This window comes from Plectropomus leopardus, chromosome 18 (assembly GCF_026936395.1).
Source record: "Plectropomus leopardus strain MGB_pleo_1.0 chromosome 18, ASM2693639v1, whole genome shotgun sequence".
NCBI lineage: Eukaryota > Metazoa > Chordata > Actinopteri > Perciformes > Serranidae > Plectropomus > Plectropomus leopardus.
The window spans coordinates 15,453,653-15,477,218 of NC_142193.1; the positions used below are offsets into that span (position 1 = coordinate 15,453,653).

The 23,566-nt window shown below is 39.9% G+C and overlaps 1 protein-coding gene across 1 annotated transcript in view; it reads right to left on the minus strand.

The window, feature by feature from the left end:
- Window positions 1–3,252: 3,252 nt before the first annotated feature.
- Window positions 3,253–23,566, minus strand: part of gcgra (glucagon receptor a) — a 48,078-nt gene continuing 27,764 nt past the window's right edge. The window contains exons 2-14 of the mRNA XM_042504626.2: window positions 17,645–17,792; window positions 17,007–17,103; window positions 15,195–15,302; window positions 14,952–15,046; window positions 14,676–14,770; window positions 14,252–14,441; window positions 12,916–13,075; window positions 12,666–12,726; window positions 11,921–11,990; window positions 9,489–9,577; window positions 9,240–9,384; window positions 6,742–6,783; window positions 3,253–6,656 (exon numbers count right to left, since the gene is read on the minus strand). Of these exons, the coding sequence (XP_042360560.1) occupies window positions 6,291–6,656; window positions 6,742–6,783; window positions 9,240–9,384; window positions 9,489–9,577; window positions 11,921–11,990; window positions 12,666–12,726; window positions 12,916–13,075; window positions 14,252–14,441; window positions 14,676–14,770; window positions 14,952–15,046; window positions 15,195–15,302; window positions 17,007–17,103; window positions 17,645–17,698 (1,572 nt within the window). The 5' untranslated portion in view covers window positions 17,699–17,792 and the 3' untranslated portion in view covers window positions 3,253–6,290. The remainder of the gene's footprint in view (window positions 6,657–6,741; window positions 6,784–9,239; window positions 9,385–9,488; window positions 9,578–11,920; window positions 11,991–12,665; window positions 12,727–12,915; window positions 13,076–14,251; window positions 14,442–14,675; window positions 14,771–14,951; window positions 15,047–15,194; window positions 15,303–17,006; window positions 17,104–17,644; window positions 17,793–23,566) is intronic.

Here is a 23,566-nt window from a genome sequence, read left to right on the forward strand (position 1 = left end):
CCTGAGAGCTCTTCTTTTAATCCTCCTCTGAAAGAAGCTTTTGGTTATCAGACTCCCACCCAGGCCTGTGCATTTACCCAGAGCCACGTCAGTCACTCTTCCTCACTGCTTCCGCTCCAACCACCACACTGTCTGAGATATTGGATTTATTCAACTTATTCTGTGTTTGATGGCGATAATCTGATTGCACATTTAGTTGATTTAATTTGCTTGTGACCAGGCCATGCAGGGCTGTTGACAGACTATTAGGCCGTGGCGAGGAGGATCTCTTGGATGTGGCTTGTGTGTGTTTGGTGAGCGTGTGTGCGTAAACTGAGAGTGTCTTCTTCATATTACATGGGGATGTAGTAGCTTTGGTAGATTGGGTTGCTTTGACCCAGAGTGTGTGTACCCAGGGGACTCTGCTCTGCTTGGGAGAGACGATAACACGATTCTCAAACACAGCTAATGAGCTCTAACAACCTTGCTGATGACGCTCGTGCATTAACCAAACCAATGAATCTGCTCTCTCTCTCTCTGCTCGCCTCTCCTCTCTTCTCTTCTCCTTTGTCCTCTGTGAAACAGAGTAAATTATGTTAATTTAACTGACGAAATGTTATTGTGTAGGGCAGTTATGCTTTTGTATCAGTCATGCTTTCAAAGACCAAGACATAAATGCGGTAGTGCGGTGGCTGCAATAGAAATAAAGTTGCTAATGTTTTGACCATCTATAGCTGTGCTTCTTGGAATGTTAGAAAGAGGAGAAGATGCAATAACATCACGAGAGAAGAAACGCAGTCTTTGCTATTGTGTTTTATCAACATTTCGAAAATATTGCTTATGTTTTGTGCAAATCTGTAATGGAAACCCACGGAAGAGACAGAAGCTGCAGTCAGAACAGAGAAGAAATTAGCAGTGAAATAGTCAAGTAATAGCAAATGTGCAGTGTAGGTTTCAGTTTGTCTATGAACAGCACAACATGACAAAATAAGCTGCTGAAGCACATGAGGACAGGAGATGACTTTATTAAAAAAACTTGTGAGTTATTTTCCGAAAGGGTTAAGGTGAGGGGGGTACAAAAGGATGGGAGAGCGCGTCTATACACCAATGAATATCAAGTATAGACGTAGCTCACACAGGTGATACTAGCAGGACAGATATGTTGTTTATAGATCTTTAGTGCACTTTTACAATTGCAATGCGAAACCAAAACTAACTACATCAAATGTACTCTATAAATAAGCATTGCAACAAAAATGTAAATCATGGTTCATACTTTAAAGTGGGAAGGGGCCTTAATTGTCCTCCACACCATAAAGGGAAATTGATTTGCATTTGTATAGTGCTTTTCCAGTCCTTGGACCACTCAAAAGGGCTTTAATACCACAAATTCACCCATTCACACACACATTCACACACAGGTGGTCGAGGCTACCATACAAGGTGCCACCTGGTATTCAGTTAAACATTCAAATGCACGCGCCAATGGTACAGCCATCAGGAGCAATTTGGGGTTCAGTATCTTGCCATAAGTCAGATTAGTAGACGACCTGCTCTACAAACCAAGCCACAGCTGCTCCATAGATCTTCATAGATTTCATGTGAATGTGAAATAGGTATATTAAATGTTTTAATGCATGTACTGACTAACCTGAAGGATACATTGGGTAAATGCCATGGTCATTAGTAAATGCAAAAAAAAAAAAGAGTCCAGTTTTTGCCTCATTTTGTTTGCATGAGTGGCTCCTGAGACTGTTGGTGCTCATGCTCGCTCTTTCAGTGTGAGTGGAGTGGCGTGATGAATGTGAGCTGCTACCAGCTGCCTGGTAAGGTGGATTTATATGACAGTAAAAGAGGCTGGTAATTGATGGACTCCATAACGTTTACAGTGATCAATAGCTCAACTGAGTTAGCAAAGAGCAGTTTAGATAAGCACCCAAAGTATTTAACAGTGTTTTGCAGCAGAAGGAAACATTTACTTCAAGAAACTTTCTTTGTCATTTTTAACTTTTTGCTCTCTTTTTGAGATCACACTGAGAGGTGCATTGTATCCAAGAATGTGACGGAACTGATATTACCTCCATGAATATGGCTTATACTATATGTCAGTTAATTTAAGACTTTTGTCAAAGTAAAATCCTGATTTAATACCTTCTGATGTGACCCAAAGCACATCACAGTTCACTCACTCTGTTAACTAATTTAGTATTATTTGTGTGTTGCATTCATACATATGGGGTTTTCGCAGCTTGATGAGGCATGTGGATGTTATATATTCATTTAGAAACCTTCTAAGCACTGTTCCCCGAAAGCTGTGCCACGCTAAGGATCCCAGGAGCTGATGATAGCAAAGGTAGCATGTAGCCTCCCTGAAAGCCTGTCAGGGGGAGCTGAGGGTGAAGAGTAACACAGCCTTTATAGCTCGATAACACTCAATCTGTTTGTCCACATCAGGACACAACCCCAGTTCACAAGCCTCAGGGAGAAAACATAAACACTACAGCCATTGACCTTTGTCCTAATATATTTATTCCATATGGAGTGAAAAATGCTGTTACAAACCACTTCCCATCTTCTAATACCCAAAGGGCTTTAAATTGTTCCATGAAATAAGGACCTGTGGTCTTTTCTTAAAAGAAGGCAACACTATTAAAAAAACAATCTGTATGAGTAGATAATTCTGTCATGTACAAACATCCATCAGAATGGACTCCTTCCCATATAAATGTAGTTAAATGTGGAGTAGGTCATTGTGTCAGGTACAAATATCTATCACAATTGACTGCAGCTAGCACTGTTTACTGCTAGCCGCTGGCTCCGCCACCTCCATGTTGAGATCCGTGCAGAGACAACTCATGGACTCTAAACTTCAGTCCCTGATGAATAAGCAAGCAACATGCATAGAACCATGTTTTTTGTTTTATTCATATCAATTTCCTAAAGGTTGTTGTTCCATCCATTTGACGGTTTTATAAAGTTACAGAAAAGGTTGGACACACCACTCCAAACCCTGATATAGGAAATTCTTCTCAAAGCTTTTCAACCATCTGATAAAATGGTTTTAGGGATACTGGTTAGTCGAAATTGAGTGATTTTGAGTGAAAGTGAGCTGACCTATCCAGTGACCCTTGGCCACAAAAGGAACAGTATGTGCTAGGAAACAGCACCTGACCCAGAGGTTAAATCAATACTCACCTCCCTTATAAGCCAACCAGCAGGACAAGCTGACCACTGCAGCCTACATCACCAACAAGCCAAGAAAGAAGATCTGCACATGCTTTGCCGTTTTTATTTTATCATTTCGAATGTTCACCAATACAAAAGACACAGCAAGTTAAAATTCTCTTTCACATAGGCCTACATTGTAATTTACTCTTTCACCATTTGATGTTTGATAAGCGGACACAATAAATGATGAATTGTATACATCTGAACACAGCCAGTTCTTACTGATTGGGTCCTCACAGCAAATATACTGTACATAACCACCATTAATAGAAAATAAAAAGGAACATACTGATTTGGGCCCTCATAGAATACATTCAGACAGAACCACTTTGGTCCAGAAGGGGAGTGACCCAAGCTGCTGGCTTCAAAAACATACATGGTTAAGGTCACAGCTTAAAATACACATAACAGTTTGAAATAAAACTAGAAATATACTCTGACCATACTTATATACTCTACTCAGTACTATTTTACTCAAGGTGCACAACATACCTGTGTTACTTTTTCAGTATACACACATTTCTCCTGCTCTGGAAACTAAGAAAAAACACTGCAAATTCACCTCCGGGCAACAGCAGCATGTGTGTCATGCTCTCAGCTCGATTCCGAGTATTGGATATGTACCTGCTCTATTACAATCCTCAGCAGACACCGATGAAATGTTTTTGTTTTTACCAACTCAATACCAGCACCTGGCTGAAGTGTAAATGCACAGAGCTATTATCTGAATGACAAACACGCTGTTGTTGTGCTTTAATTTAGCCCTGAACTACATGATACCAGTGGAAACACACTGATTCTTTAATAAAACAAAGAGCTGTGTATTTCTTACACTGTATATTGGCATGACCTCATATGTCATGCATCACTACATAAGCTTGAGTGGGACTCACAATGACATCTGACCTCTACGCTCTGTGTGAAGCCATTTGTACTTGTTTATACCATCCATCACTTATCTGGCTACAGCCAATGATTCATCCAACTGCAACACATACTGAAATGGCACACATTCATACCTACCTGAAAATATATAGCTACACACACAGACACACACACACACACATACACACACGGACAGACTTGCCAAGAAATATATTGACAGCAATCAAATAAATCAACTGTATAAACACACATATATATACACGGTATTTATCAATTATAAATTAACATTGTGCAAATAGTCATACATACAAAGTCATGGTGAGTTAGTTCTGGCAAACGTTTCGCAACTCAAAGATGAATTAACGCTCTGCACACGGCTTCCTTTCTCCAGGTCCAGTGTGTAGGATTTAGTGATTTCTTACGGGGAGGTTGCCGAACTGAAACCTCTCCTGTGTATAAAGCATGTCGGTGGCCAATGCAAAAACATCAATCGCCCGATGTAGAGCCAGTGTTTGATTTGTCCGTTTTGGGCTACTGTTGAACAACATGGCAGACTCCAAAGAAGAAAACCCACTCTGTATGGATACAAACTGCTCATTCTAATGTAACAAAAACATGATTCTTATATCTATATCACACTATAAAGTCATTATAAACAATAGATGCCCCTAAATCCTACACAATGGACCTTTAAAAATAAATGCAATGTATTCAGAGGTGAATGTACCACTACTAATTTTGCTTTGTTTGTCACTAAAATGTTTTGTTCCACTTTTAGGGTGCAGAGTTTTGTTCTGAGTGTCCACAGCCGCTGTCGACACAGCACAAGGCTGAACATTAAACACTGTGTGCAGAGTAACTGGGCGCAGGCAATCATTAGCAAAGGCTTTCCGACTTTTGGGCGTTTGCACAGTGGAGATACTGATGTGATGGCACTGTACAGCAGGCATCCTCAGTGAATGATTCACGCAACTTCTAACCCACTAAATATGAGCATGTACGATGGCCTACATTTTACCTCCAAAAACAGCCTTGTGCTGGAGGTGATGTATTACACTGACTGAGTAGCATGTGTTGGATTCATACTTTATGCATGTGTTGCTTGACAGGTCTCTATGCTGTGTATTTTTATCCTTGATTTGAGTGCTCGGATGTCCCTATCAGCCTTCCTCTCGAGGGCTGAGTGGGCTACTGTGTAGAATATTGTGTGCCAAAGCCTGTGAGTCAGACAACATCTTGATGGCAAGGAGGAAAGAAAACATTTAACAGCACAGAATTGCAACTATTCCCCTTGAAAAGACGCCTGGCGCATTAAAATAATCATAACTGTAGCAATGCAGTATCCAAGGCTCATGCCGATGTAAAAAAAAAAAAAAAAAAAAAAGACTTGTTTTATTGTAAAACTAAAGATCATATTTATTATTCATTGCATACCGTCTCTTGACCTCTTGTAATGTCTGTATGTAAGCCAGGAATGACCTGGTGAGAGCAGCTGCCAATTTTCCAGTGTCCCCTGTGTTGGGCCGCTTGAACAGCAATGTGGTCATCTTAACTGTACAAGGTACGGCCAGCAGAATGTTTCGTCCTTTTCTGTACATTTTCATCAGAGTCAGTATAGACAAAAAAACATTTACAGATATCAGAGCAAAGAAAAAAAGGGGAAAAGTCTATGTTCCCTATCATCTCGTTTTGAGTCACTTGTTTGGTCTTTTTTTTTTCTTGTTTATGCAGTTCAATGTCCAGCTTGTCTTTGACCTCCAGTACCACAAAACACACATTTGATACAAAGCACAAATTAAAGCAGAGGCTCAAGCAAGGACCCTGTTTCTTTTTTGTTGTTTTGTTTCCATTGTTGCTATTTGAGGTTTCAGGTTATTTTCTTGTTATTTTACATGGCTTATCTGCCTTGATTCATTGTTCAACAGGCAGCAGTTTCTTTCGCTGTCCAACAAACATCAACAGAAATCCATTCACAAGGCTCACAGAACATTAGACGTCTCAGTGTGGGAGTCTGCCATATTATTCTCTGTTCGCAGGCTGCTTGGTCTCCCAGTGACAGCAATCTCTTGGCAAAGACAGCTCTGATAGATGAGTCTATCAGCACAGCTCCTCACAGCCACCCAGGGCAGTATGTCAGAGCCACATGAGAGCTCAAGGCCCTGGAACTTTCCTCATCAAGTTCTTGTTCCCAGCACCTTTCACAGGTGGCTCTCCACGTTCTCTCTCTGACCCTCATAACACTGCACCTTGTCCGTAAGGCTAATGTCCTCCAGTAGGGTGCAGTTGCTGATGGTTTCCTTGTGAAGCGGGGAGGTGCACTGGTCTGCCCCCTGACTGTGGACCATACCGTTTTGGCATCCAGCCACCAGCATGTGCGTCTCTTCAGGGCTGCAGACCGGAGAGGAGGTTTTGGCAACGTCTGGGAGATGAGGCAGTCGAGAGACGTGGTTCAACAGGCTGGCTGTCTTCGTGTTGGGGGTGTTGCTGTAGGTGTGGCGGTATTCCTCCTCAATGTTCCTCCCTAGCTTCCAGCGCTTCCACTTCTTCATGATCTCCGACTGCACCTGAAAAGAGAAGGCATGCATTCTAAATGTGATAAACGGAGAGAAGTCTGGGGGTTGTTTATGTTGCACAGATGTAGACACTCACTTCTTTGTTGACAAAGCAGTACAAGATGGCAACCAAGAGACCCTGTGGAGAAAAACAACACTTGATCAGTCTCATAGGAATAGAATGAGAAAGAATAGATATTCTTATTCAAATCAACATAGCAGCATGGTCAGAGTGGCAGCCATTTTTATGTGTACCATTGCATCCTCTGTAGTGAGCTAACTTCAATGAGGACCGTTTCACTGCCATCCAGTTGGCAACAGCTTTGGTCCCTGTGAACTCCCTGTCAGCGATTGGTTTAACAAACCTTTCAACAGGAAGGACACTTGTAATAAACTTGGAATGATCATGTTGTCAAGTTCGAAATGGTCAATAAACCAACAGTATGAAAGTCACTGAGGTAAGCTTTTACAGTAATGACCAAGCGACCAAGCTGTAGTACGGATCAGGGAGCGGCGTCTTTTGTTCACTGTCTTTGCTGCCTTGCTGCTAGAGAGGAATTCAGGATTGCTGGAATTACTGTGGTTTCTGCTGGGAGATGTGTTCGAGCACAGCTTCACTACCTTCATTGAGATCTGATAAATAAGCAAAACAAACTCACAAAAGGAAAAACTCCTATCTCCTCTGAACTCCTAACCTATTTTCTTGTTAAGCTGAAAAATACAACCACCAATTCAAGTTTCTCTCTTTCACCTAAGACTACTACTACTACTACTACTAAGACTACTACTATAAGCTTAATTTCTTGGTAAACTCATTCATTCAACAAAATAAAACTCACCAAAACTGTCTCAGTTAGCCTCGTTAGTCACTGTCTCCTGTTCCAACAATGCAGCACTGGTTTGATTGAAATATACACTTTATTCACAAAGTAAGATTTGAAAATATATGAGCTGTACATGCAGTTTATTCCTGTGGTCTCTGCTTCTCAGCTGTCCACCGAGCAGCAGCTCTGTCTTGTTCTTTAGAGGAAGCTAAAGTACATCATGTTTCAACAAACATGACATTAATGGAAATAAAAATAAAAGCAACAAACTGTGTATTTGAAAACATAACTAAATAACCAATTACTTGAATTACAAAAGTAACAAAAAGTAGTACCTACTTTCTAGCACATTACCCCATTACCCACTGCCAATTCTAAAAACATCTACTGAACATGTCTATACCTTTGATCACTTACAAGCCACCAGAAGGCCAAAACAGAGAAATCAAACTAGTGTGTCAAACACTTTACAACCCCAATGGCATGTCTTGACGCCTTAACAGCTAACAACAATCGCCATTTTCTACTGAACTACTCAAAAGACCAAACAGTTTAGTGTCTCTTATTGTCAAGGTTTTGAATTACACTTGATTTATCATTCATTAATTCACTTGGTTTGTTTGCACATTGTGTTCTAACTGCTGTTATTCAGACCCTGCCGCTCCGCTGCCTGCCCTCATCAGTAGATTCAATCCACCTGCTAATCATCACTCACCTGTTCCTCATCAGCTCCCTGGTATATATACCGGTGCACTTTCACTAGCTCACTGCCAGATTGCCTTTGTGCCTTGTGCCTTAGCTTTCCAGCTTTTCATATCTTCCTTGTAATTTTGATCTCGATTTCAACCCAGCATATATTTTGGATTCCACCTCAGCTGACCTCTTGTTACTTTGACTTGTATTTTTGCTCAGTAGACACACCTTGTTTTGTTCATCTGCCCTCAGAGTTGTGCTCGAGAGTTTTTTATTCACTCTGTCTCTCTGATCATCAATGCATGACAGCTACAGTAGTTACTCACACATTTTTTGATAATCCAGTGTTTAAAGTTTTAAAAACATGACACCATGGTTGTAGTACATCAGTGCATGAACCTTTTCAGTTATAAGGGCCAGTTGAAAGTTTGTTGCTTTATGACCAAACCACTGGGCAAAATCATGTAGTGTCTTCTGTCTTAAGTGTAAAGCCTCATGGCTGTTCTTGTTGTCTTTGACTTCTTATTGTCGTCTCTGTGTCGCTCTCTGCATCAAGGCGATTCCCCCAGTGGTTGCCTGTTATCTTGACTCGCGTCATCTGTGTCCCCGTAGCAAAAAGGTCACTGTCATTATGTCACAGTGTGACACAGCCAGTTAGCAGCACGGATAGCAAACTACACTAATGTAATCCCACCTGACACATGAGTAAATACAGGACCCGGGGGAAGGGAAACTCAGACATGCAGCAACTTCTGAATGAATCACTGAACAATCTCAGCTGGAATGACACTAAGACTTCATGAAAGAATAACTTTTGTACTGTTAGTTTAGTATAGCGTGAATGTCGAGATCTGGATTTGATTAGGAGACAAAAATGTAACTGTCAGCTGCAGTTAGGCGTCTTCCATTGAATCTTGTTAAGATTAACTGAACCATAAGATGCACCATCGTGAGATGAACCATCTCACTCAAAGCTCTGATCAAAGCTGAATGTCTTGACTATGAGTTATTTCATAGTGTTGTCTTTCTTTGTAAAAATAAAGATGCTTCGTTTCATGTTCTTTTTTCAGAGTCCAACCTGGAAGGAGGAGAAGAAGAGGTCACTGAAGAGCTTGGTGAGACGCAGCCCGATGGTGGCTGTGGTGGACTCATCTGTCACAAAGATGAAGACAACCTGATGGATGCCCAGCAGAGGAATCAGGGTCAGAGTCGACTTAGCCAGCCTGAGACGGATGGGGGTGGGAGACAAAGCGAGAGAAAGCATAAGTGGAGAGAGTAATGTCTGTCTGTATGTAAATAGATAAAGTGCTTTGACGCTTGAACTCACCTGAATTTGTAATCTGTGTATCTCATTTGGTGCGCTCGAAGTTTGGACACAAGAATTTTGATGATGTGGATGAAGATAAGGAAGTTGATCTGTGAGAGACAGAGACATTGGTGTTGATAGTAACAGTTTTGATTGCATGATGAACTGATCTTGAAGGTCATGCAGACAGTTATGCTTTTCTGTGCAAAGTTTTGGGACACTAAAACACTGAAACTTTGGCTGCCATCCAAAAAACACTGGAAGGTTGTGTTGCTCAAAGTTGCGGAAAAAAACACAATCCACATACTGCCACATGTATACAGAAATGTATTTCCAATGAAAACAGTAAAAATGTTTTCGGTGAAACGGAAACTAAATTTGTGGGGGTTTTTTTAAGATTGTTGTTTTGGCCTTACAACCTCCATTTGTTAGGAAAGCCAAAGAAAGACGACAAAGAGTGAAAAGACTGTAGAATGATTTGCGGCAAAGTTCTCCGGGTTGGTATTGAACCTGTACGGCTGTAGCAAGGCTAAAGAGCCTTCTGCATTGGGGACGCATGCTTCACCGTGCTAGTTAGGGGGCGCCCCACAAAACATAGTTCTTGTCTGATTTAATTGAACTGAGTCTCAAACATTATTACTCCCAACAGAAGCACATTGTCGTCAGGGGGGCCCTTCACAGCAGCTGACATTTCAAGAAACAGCGGGTGTTCCACTAATGAAAATCACTTATGATGTGACCTTTACATAGTTATTTGGAGGTGCTTGGACCAGGGAAGTGAAAGGACCTCATTGGTGCGTACAGTTATATGTGCAGGCATTTTGTTATTATAAGAAACACAGTGTAGGATTTACAGTTTTGTTCTATGAAATTGATGAAATGAGCAAATGTTAGATGTGTTTATGTCAATATCAGTCTAGAATGAACTGCTTTAAAAGTTTCATGCTGTCAGAGGGACTGATTAAGGGAAATCTTTCCTGCCCAAAGCAATAACTGTACAACACCTCACCTCTGTTTAACATCAAACTTTTTGCTTTATAGTTTTCTGTCCTAACCAAGCTCCACTCTGTTTCACTCCTAAAATATGCAAATCTTATTTTTGCACATGGCAGATTTGCACAACTTATTCTTGTACTCACTTCACTGAACTGTTAAACTTAAAAAAAATGTATATTTGTTTTATGTATATACTGGTAGTGTGTTCTCCTAAGGATATAATTTATACTTTAGTGTATTAAAAGTGTATTATAGTATATTCTGTATATTGCATATTCAATAGATATACTGTATATCTTATACTTAAAGATTATGCTAAGATTATTTCTGAATATATATATATTTCTGCCTTCTACTGTGAAATGTATATTACTAAGGTTTTACTTCTTCCATTCAACCTGCTGCTGTAACTAAAATTTCCCAATTTGGATCAATAGTCGATGATATAGTCTATCTATCCATTAATCTATCTATTTATCTTTCCTTAAAAAATGAAGTTTATTCAATTGCACTTTTAGTATACTTCTTTCAAACTAAGAGATTGCATTTACTTTACTTTTCATAAACTTCTTAAAGATATACTGAGCAATTTTTTTCATACTGACAAGTATACAGAAAAGTCTAAGTAGATTTGGCTTGTACTTACACCTAAACTTTTGACCAAGACAAACTTAAGAAAGTATTTATGTGTCAATCAATTCATCTATCTATCAACAATTCTACTCCATGTCCTGTATACATACACTGTAGGATGTATAGTATCTATATGATATACTGCATGTATGTATTTTATGTTTGCACAGACTTTGACTTTCACTGTTCAGGCAGGGACACAAACATAAGTGTTTGCTGCTGTATTGAGTTTTCTGCTGTGATGTGCACCTTGAACGTGGTGGGATAGGGACGCAAAGGGAAATGCTGCAATGGGAAGCAGCCCTCCCATCCCTGCGAATACTCAAACACAGGAATTCCTGTGAGATACAGGCCACTTAGCAAGAAGATTAATGCATGGAAAATGCCGGGACGTCTGTGTAACTGGCCTGGCATTAGAGCCATGACAAATCGAACTTAAATAAAAGCTTAGAACTGACCTTTAAAGAGCACACCTACAATAAAGAACCTAAACGGATTGGGGTTAGCTTAACTTTAGTGGCAAAAATCATATTTCTTTAATCCAACATTTGACTGTTAAGATGTTTCCCTGTTGTTTCCTGAGGCAAAGACAACATTTTTCACTTCATGAATAAATGATGTGTGTTAAATATTGTATAGTATATTAATGGGAAAAGTGGAAATGCAAGAGTGGTGGGTAAATATGAGAGGTCTTGAAACAACAAATATGGCACTTTGGATTCAAATCTTTAGGAAAGAGAGTGATGAAGTGACAGGTGGGCATGCAATAGTAAAATAAAAAGCAGGGGACCACAACAGACTGAAAGTGAGGGAGGAGAAATTACCACAACTGCCAGAAGTATTGGGGAACGGATGATCCACCAGTAATTCATGTTTATATTTTGGCCCCAGCACCTGAAAAAGAGAAGCATGGGAGAAAAGATGAATGCGAGATAACCACAAACACCTTTCAAATGAGGTTCCTTCTGTAACACAAGATTTCCCCTCTCTGGCTGATGAAATGTGAGTGACTGATGGCACCATACATCCTGGGTTTTTAAAGCTTTACATAACAGCACAGCGTGTCTGCAGTTTCAGAAAATCCATTTCACCCCCATTTACTGCTTAAGTGTGTGTACACTAGACCCTAAGTGATAGCATAATAACATTTGGAATTATGAATTATTAAAAACATGCCAACACTGCTGTTATGACACAGTGTCCTAATATTGGCGTCCTGCAGGAGATAAAACATGTTTTTGTAAAAAGTTTGATTGAAGCCCATTCTTCGTATAGTAGCGATGGGCAGAATCTTTTCACAGTATTGATTCCTTTGTGTTGTTACATGTAAATGCATTGACATATTGTGCGCAGGATGTGAGCGTCACCCCCAGGTGAAATACTTTATTTTTAAGGAGTTCAAAGTATTCATATGTTTAAGAGAAAAACGTTCTGCCATCTTTGTTTTTGATATGAGGTGCTGTTTTGAGTGCAGAGTCAACACAAGTGAAAAATATTGGCAGGGTCTGATGAAAGGAGTAAGGGGGTAGAGGAAGAGAGGCAGGAAGAGAGTGCAATGCGGATACTTACTCTTGATTTTCATACAGGTATTTAGCTATCACCCAGGGCACGAGGAATATTAACGGGGTGCCTGTAAAGAAATGAGAGTTGTCTAAAAGCAAAACAGTCATTTTCTACAGCAGCCTGACAACCTTTTACATTTACCTGCTCTCACTGAATTACCTTTTAGTCACAAAGCACTTAATTAATTTGCATCCTCTGACTTAATACGCCACACAAACGCACACAAATACACACTCGCAGACACCCATCAGCTCACCCCAGCCAATGCACAGGTAGATGTTGAAGTAGTTCCTCTCTGTAAACACTGTGATGACAAGGAGGTTGTGGAGGTAGATGCCTTCCACCAGCAGCCAGTAGCTGTTGGCCATGATACTGTACTGCATCATCACCATGGCGATGCGACAGCTAACTGCTATCTGCAAGACAGCAGCGAGGTTTATTTCACATATGATAAAATATCAAGCTACTTGATATTATAAATTAGTGAGATCAGCGCTGCAGCAGATGGGAGCTCTTACTGCCGCCAGACTGAACAAGAGCAGAAAATTTAACCCCGTCCTCATCCAGCTATGAACTCCAAACTTGTGAATAACTGGCTGCTACAATTATCTGTGGTTACCAATACTCTTTCACAAGATTATCACTTTCTATACACTTTACATATTTATCTATGTGAGATATGAACTTCACTGTGCTTTATAAAAATCATAATTGTAACATCACATATCTTGCTCATATTCTTTGTGCAGTCTTTGATAGAACTTAAGTGGTTTGATGCTTTTGTATCCTATTATTATGCACATTATTTATAAAGTATACAAACATGAAGGATAATCAACATGCTAATGAGCACTTTGATGAAGACCATGGTCCAGTTGTCAATTAGTAAATCATTAGAGATAAAAATGTGCAGGATGCATGGAAGCATACTAGAACTGCCAAACCAGAGGAAAAAACTGATCAGTATCAAGGAATGACATGAGAGATGTTTGTCACATTTTTATAAGATACTGTCATGTGATAACAAGATGTTTTCATGTTATAATAAGATGTTCCCATGTTAGAGCAGAATATAATAAGAAGAGTTTCTTGGTATGAAAAGATTTTTTCACGTTTTTACAAGATATTTTCATGTTGTGACGATATTTTCATGTTTTAATAAACAAAGTATAGAGTCATACAAAAGTAATCCCTCTCAATACTTACTTACACCAAAGGTGCATGGCGATGTATTTAACTGCAGAGAGTCACCCGATACCTATATTTTATTATTTTATTATTTTATTTTTTATTTCGCTGTGGTCAGGATGGCCCTGGGCACAGAGCACAGGTGAGGTTGGGACTTTTTTAAAAGATCGCAGCCAAGAGCCAGACTGTAAACAGCACACATCCAAGAGGACACTACAAAAATTTCACTTTAATTTTGGCTGGTGATACTGTTTACAAACAGTAACTGACAGTTCTTGCGTAGTATACCTTTAAATGTTATATTTCAGTTTTTGAATTGTAAAATTCTCAAGGGCTGAAATATTGGTTGTTAAAAAAATAAAAGATTCTGTTAAAACACTGTTTAGCTGCAGATCACAACTGACCTCATTGTTGACCAGCATCTCCACTGGAGGCATGGATGCCTGGGGGATTCCCTGCTCCTGGTCGTTGCTGAGGTCCCGCAAAGTGATATTGGCCTCCAACAGAGCGTCTTTGATGAGGATGGACAGTGCTCGCAGGATGAAGGAGGCAAACAGATTCATGTGGATGTTGTTCCTCATGCAGTGCAGTTTTCTGATGAAAGAGAGGCAACAATGGTCAGTATTTTTTCAAATCATAAAATGCAAATAGCAAAACAGCTTTCCACTTAAAGGAGTAGTTTGTCATATATTTGTTTGCTTCGCACAAGCACTGAAATACCAGCACCTGTAGATCTGAATAGCTTTATCTAGACTACATTATTGTGTTTGGTGCATGATTGTTTGCTTATACCTCTTAGACATGATTTCAACCAAAAATCCTTATTACCTAAAGAATATGAGGATGCCAAGCGCCAACACCAAAGCCACCAGTGATAAGGAATAACCCACTGTGTACATGATCCGAATATGGCCATAGTACTGCTGCAAATTAAAACACAGACATCATATTTAGATTCCTTTATTTGAGAGGTGTAGTTTCAGTTTTAAGAGTAAAATTGCATTAAATAAGTTCTCTTAAATTAGTTAAAGCAGACAGATATTTGTATTCTCCAAACTATATCTAATGCCCTGCAGGAATAATAACAAGGGAGACATTTCTTACCAGACTTGGATCATTAGAATCACACTCGCTCGTATTCTTTGTGGGCACCCACTGGCCGTTTGCATCACATTCCTGATAAACCATGCCATGTTGAACTAAATAAACAGACAGACACACAGACACACACAGTCTCTGTGATTGACAAGAAGTTCCAGTCATCACAGACAGTAGTCTTTCTCTGTAGGATATTTCAACTTACTCTGCAGCAAACCAATCACCATACAGTGTGTATAAACATATTACCTTTATGGTGCCATGGCAGATACCACGGACACGCCACACTGACAGTGGTGTTGGGGAGTCCATCAGGCCAGCAAGCATATCTGTCAAATTCCCTGGCGCACACAAGGCCTGAGGATTTTTTTAAAAAAAAAGAAAAGAAAAGAAAAATAATAGTATTATAATTTGGGTTTGTATGCCTCCAAACAGCAGTTATGTTGCAATAATAGTTTACTTCTATTTATGTGAAAACATGGATTCTTCACACACATCTTACCCCCGACAGCACAGAAGACTTACAAAATCAGCTCAGTTTCAAGGTGGGTACCCAATATTAGTGTCACCAATTTAATCTGTATATATCTGTATATTTTGTTGAATAATGGACAGAAAAGTGTTTTATGCAGAACATTACGATGTCACAGTGAAGGTGACCTTTGGGATAGAAAATGTTAGCACTTAATTATTATATCCTATTAGACATTTGTGCAGAGATTTGTCAAAATTGTGTGAATGAAATATGAATGAATTCTTGAGTGATGGCCAAAAACGTGTTTTGTGAGATCATACTGACCTTCAACAACCAAATTCTGATCAGTTCCCTCCTAAATCCAAGTGGACTTTTGTGCCAAATTTGAAGGAATTCCCACATGGAGTTTTTAAGAAATTGGGTCCATGATAATGAGACAGATGCAAGGTCACAGTGACCTTGAACTTTGACCTATGACCACTAAAATTGAATCAGTTCATATTTTAGTCCAAGTGAATGCTTGTGCCAAATTTGAAGAAATTAGAAGACGTTCTTGGGATATCACATTCAAAAGTACGGGAAAGACAGACACATGGACGGACATAAACACAATGCCTCCGGGCACAACTTCTGCCAGTGTGGAGGCATAAAAAGACATGGAATATGGGTTGTTTTTTTTTTTTTAAGTGATGGCTGCTGCTGGTCATTATGGTGTCTGTACACATCATGGTCCTTTATCTTGACTCCAGAGTTAAGTCCTCCATCAGTGAACTTCCTCTTATATTACACCCTTCATCTTCTCAACAGAGGATGTAAACAGTGCTGGATGTTAGCGTACAGACACGTGGATGTTCACATGTAAAAAGTCACAACTCTCCTATACCTGCTAATTTTCTGCCACACTCATGGGATGACAGGATGGGTGTATGAGTGCCACAGAGTGGTATGATTTTGTATGCAGTGTGGGAAGCGACCTTTTTGAAAGTTGGACCATCACTGTTCTCCACCTCTACGGGTTATAATGCAACTGAAGGGCAGCATCCGCCATGTAGTTAAACACTGCTGATGGCGCAAACTGGAGCCAGAGAGCAGAGTGTGGTGCAGTAAATAGAAAACTGGGAGCTACTGCAAGCAGAGTGATTATATAATTGGTTTGAGCGGGGAACAGAAATTGCTGCTGCTCCTATAGTCTGGAGACAGCACTACTTAATCATTACAGCTCCACTGCCATAGGTAGTTACCTTTCCACCAACACGTGAAGGTAAATGCTGATTGTATCTCTCATATTAATGCAAATTTCATATATGTAAGATATAACAGAAATGTTTCAGAGCACCAATGATGATTAAGGAACCATAAGTGATTACAATGTTGCACTTCATTGTTTCTCTAGTTAAGAAAAACAATGCCTACAATATTTCACATATTTCTGGGATCAGGCTGTTTGAAATACGACTCTAAATGAATTCTTATAAGTTGCTCCATAGCTGCTGGAAATAGGCAACTCTATGTGAACAAGTTTGCCATATCAAATGTAGCAGATGATTGTATACTGCAGGTTTAAGTATTGAAAACGTTCAGCTCACCGGTGTTTGGTGGGTCTCGGCTGTTGTTGCGCTCACACTCCTCCATGTAAAATTTCCAGCTCTCCTTCAGCTTATCCAGAGAAGCAGCAGGAGACACCTGAGGAGACAGCGGGACACATGTAACAAAAAGTCCTGTTACACGAAGAGGGTCTGTTATCCGTGGACTTATTGATGAAGTGTAAGCAGGTGGGCAAAAAAATGTGCACTTTACACAAACCATGAAGACAGAATGGGTGCATTAACTGAACTGGCATTCATTTGTTTCACTTCACTTAATGTACACAGTAGCTGTAAACAAGTCAACTTCAGGATGGGAAATAATCCATCAAGATGATGCTGTCCTACTCTAATGTGTTGTCTATATGGGGGGGCTCGTGCTTATGTATGGACAGGTTTGATTTATTGTACACAATAAGACTCACACCATTAAAAAACAGGGACAGTTTGTTTAGGCTTCCGCACCACGACTGGCTTGTTTCGGGAGGCAGCAGAGCTAGAGGAACAACACCCACCGCCTCACTGTAAAGGCCAGGACTAAACGAAGGTTACAGTCTTACACGGAGGCTGTCACCCCATGGAAAGTGTGCACATAACATGTATATGCGATGTTTGTGTGATTGTGTGCTCTCAGAACTTACCTCAATGCTGCAGGAGAATATCAGCACCGCTGAAAGGAGGAACCGCCGTGACATCCCTTATTCCTGCTGGTGGTGCTGGGAGGGGATACTGCAGGACGGGGAAGGGCTTTCACCTCATAAGGGGGCTTATCTACTCTCGCCACACTGCCTGGATGACACAGAGACACACAATACATCAAAGCTCATTGCAAACACACCACTTATTACCTCAGCTGAACTTGGCCAAGAGGACCAAAACAGGAAAAGGGCTGTAACATAATAACAACACAATTTAAGTAAACAAGGTGTACATGCAGCGGGATGGACTGCTGAGAAATAGACATGTCCAGAACATCAAAGACCATAGCCGAAAACCTCCAGGAAGACAGCTGTAGCTCAGCAGAGCTGTACACACTCAGGGACTCACAGTTGGCTGCTGTCCACCTTCATCTTAAAGCCTGTCAGTGTTTGGTCAAGCGTGTGTCACCGTGTGCCAGAGGTCACTCACCTGTGTATCGATCGACGCCCGTAAACTCTCCAGAGAGATTTGGTTTGAAGCGGGAGAACGGAACGAAATCTGAAACGTTTCTGCAAAAAACACCTTGACCATGGAAACATTTTTGGCTAAAACGTTTCAAATTCCATTCTGTTCTAGTCTCGTGGCAGGGAAGAGGACGGGCTCGGGTTGTTGTGTGTTTGAAATTTCTTTTGTTTACTGGCGGTACGGTGTTTGTGCAAGAGATAAGAGCACAATGTGTCATGACAGATGTAAGGTATATAATATAAGTGCTCAAGAAAGCAAGTTTTTCAGACTGCACTTTGACTGAACATGTCAACAAGCTTCTAAAGTCTAGCCACCAGGCGGTTTCAGTCACAATGTAAATGTAAATGTAAATGTATTGCAAAGCTCTGCTGGAAGTCAGACATCAGATAAAATCTAAATCAAAGAGCCATACTTTCTAAATGGCCTGTTCAGTGTAATGACCACAGGATGCAGTTAGCATTAGCAGTACAGACTGACTGATTGCCCCAGGCGCCCGTGGGATCAGAGCTACTCTTGTCTGCTCTGACATCAGGTCAGGGCTGCTCCAGCTGTGATCACACCACCAACTCTTTTGTCCTTAACACCATCAGACATGTTTCTGTCCGATTCAGTTTCCTCTGATGTTACAATTTATGAGTTGAACAGTAACATAAGTGGCTCTAAACATAGAAGCATCACTGAAATGAGATGTTGGCTTTCATTCAAAAACTCAACGATCTGTTCCTGCTCATTAAAAACACATAATTCATGCTTAACACTAATAGCAAATTAAAAAAAAACAGCCAAACTATGTCAGTTGCACCAGACTGGGTATTAAGCTTAAGTGCAAGGTCTTACCAGAGGAAATTCTCAGGCATCACTCTGTGCATGCATGATGTTTAAGCATGTGTTTGCGTGCAAAGGAGAGGCTGACATGCATGTGGGTGAGCACATGCTCCTGCTTACGGAGTGTTGCATTAGTGTGTTTCAGTTTTCCACAGGTTTCCCTCTCTTTTTCTCCCTTCACACATACACATGTAAAGACTCATTTTCTAACACACCGGCAAGCCTTTACTATTTTCTGCAACTTAGCACCAAGCAGGAGCAATGATTAACCAGACTCAGTGCTCGCTGAAGGCATGACGAAAGAGAGAGATAGAGGGTATGTCACAGTGAGAGAGCAAGATAGAGGAAATAAAGAAAGACTTTCTCAACCCTTTGTGACCCAATTTTTATGTCCAAACACTCACTTGGCTATCACATATTTATTAAGTTGTCAATACATATATTTTTTCGGATGAAAATATCATCTCTTAAAGTGAAGCATGTTTTCCTAAAACCACGCTTTAGACTCTTCTCTGTTAAATACAGAAAGAATTTCCCCATACAGTCATTTTTATAACAATTACTCACACCGTGTTACGTGGAATTCGTAAAGAAAACTTGCCTCCAAAGTGAACAAAGAACCCAAAAGCAGAAATATATCAAAATATCAGTTTACAAACTCTCACACAACTTGATGCAGTGTAATTCAAGTGTCACTTATCCAGTTGTTTGCTGACTACTTACTTAACACATGCATTTTCTCTAAATTTTCACTATATAAAACAGCTGTGCATAAAAGTGGAGCATCTGAGAAAGTGCATGCCTTTTGAACTCTGCACGATGGAATGAACAAGCAGAGTTGAGTAGTAGTCAAAAACGCTATCTAAAGCGCGTTAGACTGTTTATATGGAAGTGTTTTAAATAGTAAGATTTTAGCTAAAATGAATTGGGGAAGTACTAAGCATACGACAGGATTAATGAGAATTGGATTGTTCTGCACAAGTTTTGTGAAAGCTTGTTAATGGATGTTTTGATATAGTTTTACTGTATTTAAGAACTCTTTTACTTCAGTTCATCCATAATTTTTTCCGTTTTTTGATTCTTCGTTGACCAGAGGCGTGCGTTAAAAAAAAAAAGGTAACACGGGGTGTGTAACAAATGATCATTTTGTGAGGTATTCAATATATGCAACTCCTTGACCTTTACACCAAAAGTTGTTCTCTTACACTACTTCAACTTTTCATGTTTTCGGCTTTGATTCATATTGTATCTGTATAATTTTAGATGTGACATCTCTAAGCATTCACTGCTTGTAATGCTTAAAAAAGGAGCATGATTGGGTTTTTAAAGGCACACCCTGAGGACATACGTACGTAAATCTCTCGTGCTTTATTTGTGCAGATTCGTCATGTACAAGTCTGCTTGGATGCCTTTGATGCAGGATGATGGGAATCACTTTGGCCGGGAGCTGGAGGGGAACTAATGGGCTTGAAAGTGTGGAGCTTGTATATTCTGCTGTTATGATATCCTGCTCAACTCCCACTAAGCTGTGAATCAGTCAGTCTGCCGATGATCCAGACCAGTCGAGGTCCTCTGGAACATGTGTTGTTTAGCCCCGCTAACTCTCTATTCCAGGAAATAACCTGGAGCTCTTATCTCTATTGATGCACATCGGATTTAAGAGCTGGGACGACGGCAGAGCCAGAGGGACCTTTTGGGTAGTTTGGGCCTGTTTCTTTTGGTGTTTTTCATCCTGAAACAAGTTACCAAGCCAAAATGTTTCACCTCAGCAAGGGGATGTGTTCAGTGTGAGAAAAATGATGTAATGCTCTTTTTTTCAGACAGCTAAAAGGTCATTGCTCCCTTTTATTGCAAAGGCAGACAGATATGTGTATGAATAATGCCTGGTCATTAATTTATATTTGAGCAAAGAACACGCCGACAATAAAATGAATGACGCAAATTCCCCAAAGTCCCAAACAACATAAAAACTGCTCTTTGTTCAAGTGCATGTTGGATAGCTCAGTACAATGCTTACAAACAATTACTGTTGTTTGGTCGAGAGTACTTACCTTTCATTTGATTACAGTGTCTAACAATAAAATTACAAAAGGGGAGTACGCATGCATGAATGCGGATTGAGGGGAGAGCAGCAAAGATTAAAAACAAGCCTCTTGGAAAACACAATAATTGTCCAGTTCACAAAATACCCTTGGGCAACAATCTATAATGCAGCTTTTTCAAATGCAGAGGAACTAGTGACAATAAGGACCGTACCCTCCTGCACTACATTGCTTCCCTTGCATTAATAAACCCTTTGTGCATTTATCAATACTGAAATAACACTCTAGCTCCATTCCTAAAATGTATAACAGAGACATCAAACAGATGCAGTACAACTCTAAAGCTCCTGTTTGTGTATTCTTCCTGTGCTTTGACTAAATAAACTGCAGTAAAGCACATCACGCTCATACCTTAGGGCTGCAGATGTTACACTGAGCATGACAGTGCTGGATGAGAGCTTCACTATCTGATAATGGGGTGAAGCAGAGTTCAGAGGAGATGGAGCATCGTGCTGCGACACATTCTGCAACTTTCCTGCTGCCAGGAACACAGGATATCACTCAAATCTAGCAGCAAGAATAACCTATCTAAGACTGGATAGAACTTTGTTATCTGTTATCTGTTATATGTTCCAAACAAGTATCGGAAGTTTTTGACTCTAAAACGGCTGCAATACGAGTTGTCTGTGGTGTCGCTGATTGATAGATAGGCCTAATGTTTTGTGCAGCAAACATTGGTCTTAACTCAATCTTGATTACTCTCTCTTTCTGTGAGAAGTACTGTAACCATTAACACAACATCTTGATGGATTAATTTTTGTTTAGTGCACTTCTGTTATTTTTTTTTATCTGATCTACTACTAGCTTTCCACTTTTACTTCAGTAAAATGGCTTCCCCTGAAACTATTTCGAAATCTAAGAAAAGTGTCAAAGTGTTTTTGAGGGGAATGTTTCTTTAAAAGTAACATTTTAATTACAAAATCAGTGGCACCTCAATACGATCAAGGCAAAGTCACAGTTAATATCACTCTGACTCAACAGGAAATTCATCCTAACGAAAGCTTCCTGTTGATGTCCTACTTTACCATAAGACATTTCAGCAAATAAAGCAATTAAAGTGATCAGTGGTTAAATTTGCAGTTTCAGCACACCAAAAATGTCACAAAAAACAAAAGCACCTAGACTCTTTCCGCTCATTGAACCCAGACAACAAAAGCCTTTTTTTTTTTTTGCTGGAGTGTCAAGCGTCAGTGTCAATGTGTGTCTTATACATGAGCATTGAGAGCAGTCCCTCTCTGCATCGTCCAAACGCATAATGCGTTTTTTTTTCCGGAAATACATATCTGCCTGTGTGACTTATGGATATCTGTGATTCTATGTTAATGTAGATAAAAGCAACTGGTCTTGATTCTGGGAAATTCCTGCCGAGACCCAAAGTCTGATTGCTGAGAATCATTTTGCAGTTCAACTGCATCATAACTGTGTTGTAGCAGCAAGAAATGCACAACAACACAACAAAATTAACCTCTAAAAAAAATCTTCACCAACGATTTTACTTTGACTGGCTGTATTAAAGACACCAAGGACTTGTCTACATGAATACAGGTATTTTTGAAAATGGATATTTTCCTCGACATCTTGACCTCTTGTCCACAAGCAAATTTAGAAGACAAAATCAAAAAACTAGAGTTTTAGGTCACTAAAACAAAAATTTCTGGAAAATACCTTATGAGGTGCAGATTTTTCAAAACTTGTTTTGTATCCATGTGGACATGTAAAAGGCAGTATTCAATATCAAATAACACCATCTCCTCAAGTTGCATATGTCCATTGTTGCTTTGTTTAATGGAGACACAATAACACCAATTGTGGACTTTCGCTTTGTTTACATTTTGTGAGCACTGATTGGTCTAATGACTACTTTTCACTTAAACTTAGTACTATTGCACCATGAACGGTGTCATCTGCTGTGCCTCATGGTTCATGGCATTTGTTCCAACTGCAATTATAGCAGAGGGTGAGACAACTCCAAAAATGGGATTGTTGTCGATGAAGACTGTAAAGAAAACTTTTTCATGTCCAAAGCATCAATCGTTTCTTTGAGTGACCTCCTTTATCCTTATATCAATGTGGAATTGGTGGTAGTGAGATCTCAAATAGGCATTTTGAATAAGGTAACATGCACACTTAACTACCTTTACAATGAGTGGAGAATGCAGAAGACAGCAAATGCCGGCAAGCTTTTGGGGTCATTTTTGAGTTCCACTGTGGATGGAGATATTTTGTTAAACAAAGGTCCTGCGCACAGAATTTTTTATAAAAAGAAAACAAACAAAAAACACAGAGGGGGAAAATATCCATTTAAAAAATATCTGTGTATGTGTACAGAGCCTGCGAGACAAAAAAATAACAATTTCAACCTTTGCTTCCTGACCACTGCTACATAAAAGCCACCGCATGAAGAACAGAATCCATTCATTCAAACATTTCTGTGATATGTTTGACCATACAGAGCTCAAAATCTCAAATAAA